Below are 6,000 nucleotides of genomic sequence, written 5' to 3'. Positions count from 1 at the left end.
CACTGATTACCAAAATGGAATATTGATGAGAGAAAGGAATGAGAGACTACAAATATTCATAGCCTTTTGTGGAAAGGGTGAAAGGAGGAACATTTGATGAGCCAAAATTTAAGGGGGTGGAGAAATGACTGAGGGTGGGGTTGGCTGTCATGGAATTAAGTTCAGAGAAGTAAAGGATTGAACTTTGCTTCTGTCCAAACGACTCCGGACACTGACTACAGTGCAGTGGGCTTAAGCTTCCCCAGCTCTAACTTGTTTTGCAGTGCAGTTTCTCCAATGTTCCTGTTTCATCTTGATGCCCTGGGTGACCTGGTTTGTGTCATTCCCTGTCTTTCAATTTCTACACTTGTGAAATGAGTGTCCAGGTACCCCAAAACATGCATTTCAGCCCCTACTTCCCGAGCTGCTCACCTGCCCTCTCGGTTCCCTGTCCAGGCACCTGCATCCTCATGTGGTACCGCAGGGGATTGAGCCATAGGTCTTCACAGATGATCTGTTAGGGGAACCAGGACAGGACCGCTCAGGGTTCAGACACCATTCCCAAGAAGGCTGGGAACCCTCCCTGGTCATTTCTGAATTTTCGCAGTGAGGCCCTACCTCAGCGATCCTGTTAGATCCTGCAAAGTTGTGGTCAGAAAACCAGTTGAAGAAGAAGTTAACACTGCTGTTGTGGTGCCTGCGGCTATAAGCCTCATGTTCATAATCCTGATACCACTGAACTGGAGTGGAATGAGATGCCCTATATCCTGCAGGGAAGAAAAGTATACAGGAAGGGGTTGGAGCATGCTGACGATGATAAACCCAACACCTTCACTACCCATCCTGGGATCCACCTCCTACCGGTGACATTAATGAGATATTCCTTAATAATCACTTTATTCCGGAAGTACGGGTTGTCCCGAAAGAACATCATGATCTTGCAGCAGTGAATGGGATGCCTGATTTCCTCCACCTGTCATGACAAAGTGGAGAAGGCTAAAATTTCTTTTCAGGTCACCTACCCTTTTCTGTTTGCCTGAAAGAATTGCTTCTCTTATCCTTCCCCGCTCAACCTTCCAGCCTCAGTCTCACTAGTTCTGACCTCCAAGTCGATCACGTAGCTAAGCAAGTCTTCATCTTCATCGCTGATCATGGCCAACATCTCGGGGTGGTTCACAATCTGCCTCAGGTCAAGGAGCCTTTCCATGCTACGGAAGTAGGCGCTAGAAGCAACTGAGCATGTATAAACAGCTAGGAGAGTGTGTTGCGCAGGGGTCTCCCACACCTCACACATTGTGTCTCCCACACCTTATGCACTGTGCCCTCCCTGCCTTTCATGAGACACACTCAAGGCAATGCGTGCCTTGCGTGGCCTTAAATGGGAGACTGTCCACGTTGACACAGGGAGGGGCTCCTTTCTGAGGGATGCTGAGCTCTATGTGTCCCTGATGTACTAGGGGCAAAAGTGAATCTGCTTGTATCTAAGTATGCACTTTATCAGCTCTGACTGACTAGGGTGGGAATTCATACACTTTCCTACAGCATTATTGTCAGGAAAGCCTGTCCTTCAAACACCTTTTCTACATGAGAACTCCTTTGTGCTATTCACGACACTGATCCAGAATGACTTCTAATTCTCCGCCCCAGTTAGTGTCTCTGTGCCATAAGTATTTGTATTTGCACGAGTGTGGCTGCAGCTCCGTCTTCCCTCAGTCTGTACCTTCCCCCACACCCCCCAAGCAGATGTTTTCCAGTACAGGAACGGAACACTGGTCCTTGGTGCTATCAGTACCATTCTCTAAACAACTGAGCAACCGGCCAGAAAAGCCTGTATATTCTCATGCTGAGCTGTCCCATGGATCGATTGCTATTACCCTTGCCCATGCTCCTACCGGTCAGTACAAAGCGAGATTCGAAAGGATACGGCTTTGGCCCAGAAGCCAGGGATGCCCTGGATGATGGACCTTCGGTGACCGAGAAGAGTCCTACGTCTCTGCACCAGGTTCTGCCTCAAACAAGCAAAGGCCGTCCTGGCTTGGTTGTTCACGGGCTCCATCTCTAACTGAAGGGCCTCCAGTGACTACAGAGGGGATAAGGACAACATGGGGCTCCACAGAGTCTGTGTCGGGGTCTTCTATTCAAGCTTCTCCTCAGGCTCTACAAGTTGCATCAGAGTTTCCTCCCCCACGTCTTCTTCCTGAACTTTTTCCTCAAATTCCTCCTCCTCCTCTTCCCTGTCAGGCTCCTACACCACCCTCTCACCGTCCATCACGTGCTGCGCCCACTCCCCCTTCCACTGCTCCTGCTCCTCCTTCTCCTCGTCCTGCTCCACTGCCTCCACCTCCTGAATAACATCCACCAACACAAGCACCACATCATCCTGCTCCTCGACTTCTCTCTCCTCTTCTCCCTCTTCGGATCACCCCTTCTCTTCCTGCTCCTCCTGCCACTCAACGACCTCCGCCACCGCCATTCCATCCACAAGGACAGCACCACGTCTTCCAGCTCTTTATCCTCCTGGTCCTCGACTTTTCCTTCCTCACACGCCTCTTCCGATTTCTCCTCTTCCCTCCTCCACAGCGACCTCCACCACCTCCACTGCCTCAAACAAAACTAGCGCCACCTCCCGCCCGGTCGCCGCCGCCTCCCTCTCTGCCAAGGCCTCGCTTTCCTGCACAGCTTCAACCCCGGTCCAGGAGGCCTCCTCGGACGTCCCACCCAACTCTGCCTGGGTCGCACACCCGACGCCATTACTGGCCTCTGGCCGCTGCTCCCCAAGAGGCCTACCGGCCCCTCCCTCCCGAGGGCCCTTTCCCACACCTACCTTCATCCAGGGTTCGGCAGAAGACCCTTCCTCCCGGGAGCCCGCCTCACTCGCCATGCTGCCCTGGTCCTCAGCAGGCTCAGCTGCGCCGGGTACGCAAGGACGAAAGCCTTGAGCTGCACACCCCAGGCAGCAGCTAGAGAAGCCGAGCCGCAGGCAGCTTCCGGCTCTGGGAACTTCCGGGAGCCTCGCGGTCGGGCTCGGCATCGGGCGCATGCGCATGGCTTGGCGCGCTCTGCCGTCGTCATGGGGCCAAGGCGCCCAGCCACGCCCAGACCGCTACTGTTGCTCCACGGCCAATGGATGAAGAGGTAGTGGCTGTCACCCATGACGGCCCCGCCTCCCGGACGCAGACATCTGAGGCACAACTGCCCTGCCTGCGAGCCCAGGCCCGTGTCTCCAGGAAGCCCTCCAACTTGCCAGGTGCAGTGCGCACACACAGCCGGTTTGCCCTTTGCAAAGTCCAATGAGTGTTCCACTCCAAGGTCCATGCCTGCGTCTTGTGTGGCACCGAATTCAGACAACATAAAGTACTTAAGGACACGAAGCGGGCGCAGTGGACAGTACTGGGTGTTTCAGTTTCAGCGCACAGTCCGAGTGAGGTTCTCAGAGGGCCGGGCCCATGTGTTGCTCTATATGTTGCTGCACTGGATTTCATCGGGTCTAGAGGCAAAGAGCACTACTGCATCGTCTCCCTCAGGATTAGGAAAATTAGGGGTCTCAGACATAGTGCACGATTGTCTCTGCAAGTATCAGACCCTCTCCTCCTCAGTGCGTCCTCATCCGCCAGCATTCGGCTCAGATGGCAGCCTGAGGGTGGGGTGCAGGTGTAGGTCCTGCAGAGCGACAGCTGAGGGGCAGGTGTAGGTGCCGCAGAGTGACAGCTGGGGTGCAGGTGTAGGAAGTGGGCAGCTGGCAGACAGGAGGTTTGCCCCTACTTTAGCTGGTTCCCGAGTGTCCCCCTTCTGACTGCATCCTTCACCCTCTCTGCGAGCCAGACGGAGCCTGTCAGCAGGTGGAAAGCCAAGCGTGCAGGGTGTCAGCAGTCCAGGGGATCTGCCATCACCGGACAGGGGCTACCTGAGCAGAGCTTGAGCCAAGACGCCAGGTGGAGCGGATTGAATCATGCCCCCCCAAAACTCATTGCAGCTTAAATTGTGTCCCCCAGGTTTTATGTATTAGAAACTTGGCCCCCACTGTGAATGTTAAGAGGGTGGGAAATCCTATTACGGTAATTGAAAGGAGGAGCCTTGAAGAGGTGATTGGATTGTAGGACCGTGCAGTAGTGAATGGATTAATAATGGTGGTCAGGCGTGTGGTTCTGAGGGCTTTAAAAGAAGAGAGAAAGAGTCTGTCTGTCTGTCTCTCTCTCTCTTGCTTCTCACCATGTGACCTGCTTGGACCCACCGGCTGCCTGCCACTTTCCGCCATGAGTAGAAGCAGCCTGAGGCCCGCGCCAGATGCAGCTGTACCAGAATCCTGAGCCAAATAAACCTCTGTTCTTTATAAATTACCCAGTCTCAGGTATTTCTGTTATAGCAACACAAACATGGGCTAATACACCAGGGTCTGTGACTAAATTTTGCCACAGATTGGCTGAGTTCTTGGGTAATTTGCCAAGAAATGGAGATTTTTATAATAGTGTGCTTATGTACAAATGTATATATATCACTATGTGTCTCTCACTGGATAATTCTCTCATTATATGAATATCTTACTATATAAATATCTCAGCACATATATCTCACTGTATGTATCGCTCACCATATGAATATCTCACTATAACTATGTCACTATATATTTCTCTCACTATATATATCTCTCACTATATATCCCTCACTATATAAATTACTCACTATATAAATATCTCACCTTATATCTGTCACTGTATATCTCTCATTATACACACAATCAAACTCTGCTCTCTTGTTCTTTTCCATCTATCACAGTATTATCGATGTCACTGGCTGCTTCTGAGTTTATGTGGGTTGACACACATGGAGTTTAGGACAAGGTCAGGCAGATGTGCTCAGTGTCAGCTCTCTGCAAGTCATCAGCTGGGGGACACGGGGGTGAATTCTGAGATGTGTGATGGTTCTTGCCCACCTCCGGGCACCATGGGTACATTGCTGAGGGTCAGATTGGACAATGGGTAGATTGTGGTGACAAGATCCACGCAGGGGAATGTGGGTGCCCAGACACCTCAATCCCAACACCCGGCATGGTCCTGTGACTGCCATCCCTGGCTGCACTTCAGGCGCTCTGGGGATGCTTCTTTTTCATTCTGGCAAGTTGATTTGAAATTCTTATGTGGTCATCATAGGGTTCAGGGCTACCTGAGATCCATGTGCAGGCCCCTTCTCAGTCTGGCTTCCACTCTCGTCTACTGAAAGGAAATAGGCAATGTAGACAGGGTTGTGATTCCCGGTTGGAAAGCAAGTTACAGGAGTTTTGAGAAATGGTTTCAGCTCCAGAGCTGTGTGGCCCCGAGCCCCACCCCAAGACCCCAGGGGGCGGGTTCTGTTGATGGGAACTGCAGGGACAGGGAGGCCAGTATTGCAGGGGTTAGTGTTAGGATTACGCTTCGAGGTTTAGGGCTGGATATCATGGTTGTGGTTAGGGTTGGTTCTCAGGTAACCTCAAACACTTCCTTACCTTGAAAGCGCCCAGGCAAGCGCTTCCTCTACTCAGTCGCATTTTTCTAGGATCCCAATTTGCTCCAGCATTTTGTTTAAGATTCCCCATATTACCTTGTGATGTATCCAATGCAGTCAGTCTCCAGCATGTTGTTTAAATCCTGTAACCCTGAACCAGCAAGTGGATGTTTCGGCAACCTTTGATTTCCTTCCTCAGCATTCTGAGCACATCAGGACAGCCACGACACTTCTGCAGGGATGACTTTTAGCACTTTTCTTAGAGGACTTAAATGCTGTTTTTGCGACTCTGGGTTTCACCACAACTTCATTGCTTGTGATGCACTTGCCAACTCCAGGTCTGCCTGATTTTTTTCTGTGAACTCGCCACCTCTCTGTCTCTCTCTCAACAGCAGAATCTGATCAGAAATTGGCTCCCACGTTGAATGCTCTATGTCAGTCACAGCCCTAAGGGGCACAGGTCTTCAAGTCTGGGCCTGTGGCCTGCCCACCTAGCTCCCTTGAGTTGTGCCTAGACAGGGCCTTGAGTCACGTGGGGCTCCC

General features: G+C 51.7%; 1 protein-coding gene across 1 annotated transcript; it reads right to left on the bottom strand.

Moving 5' to 3' along the window:
• Window positions 1-412: 412 nt before the first annotated feature.
• Window positions 413-3,132, bottom strand: LOC134368676 (testis-specific Y-encoded protein 3-like; the record flags this gene model as incomplete). Its single annotated transcript, XM_063085091.1, has 7 exons — window positions 2,893-3,132; window positions 2,564-2,707; window positions 1,904-2,059; window positions 1,082-1,159; window positions 841-952; window positions 598-746; window positions 413-493 (listed from the first exon to the last, which is right to left on the bottom strand). Coding segments are annotated over exons 1-7 (960 nt in total), but the record flags the coding sequence as incomplete, so codon positions are not given.
• Between the last annotated feature and the right edge of the window lie 2,868 nt (window positions 3,133-6,000).

The sequence above is a fragment of the Cynocephalus volans genome, chromosome X (assembly GCF_027409185.1).
Source record: "Cynocephalus volans isolate mCynVol1 chromosome X, mCynVol1.pri, whole genome shotgun sequence".
Classification (NCBI taxonomy): Eukaryota; Metazoa; Chordata; class Mammalia; order Dermoptera; family Cynocephalidae; genus Cynocephalus; species Cynocephalus volans.
This window is presented reverse-complemented; position numbering and strand designations above follow the sequence as displayed.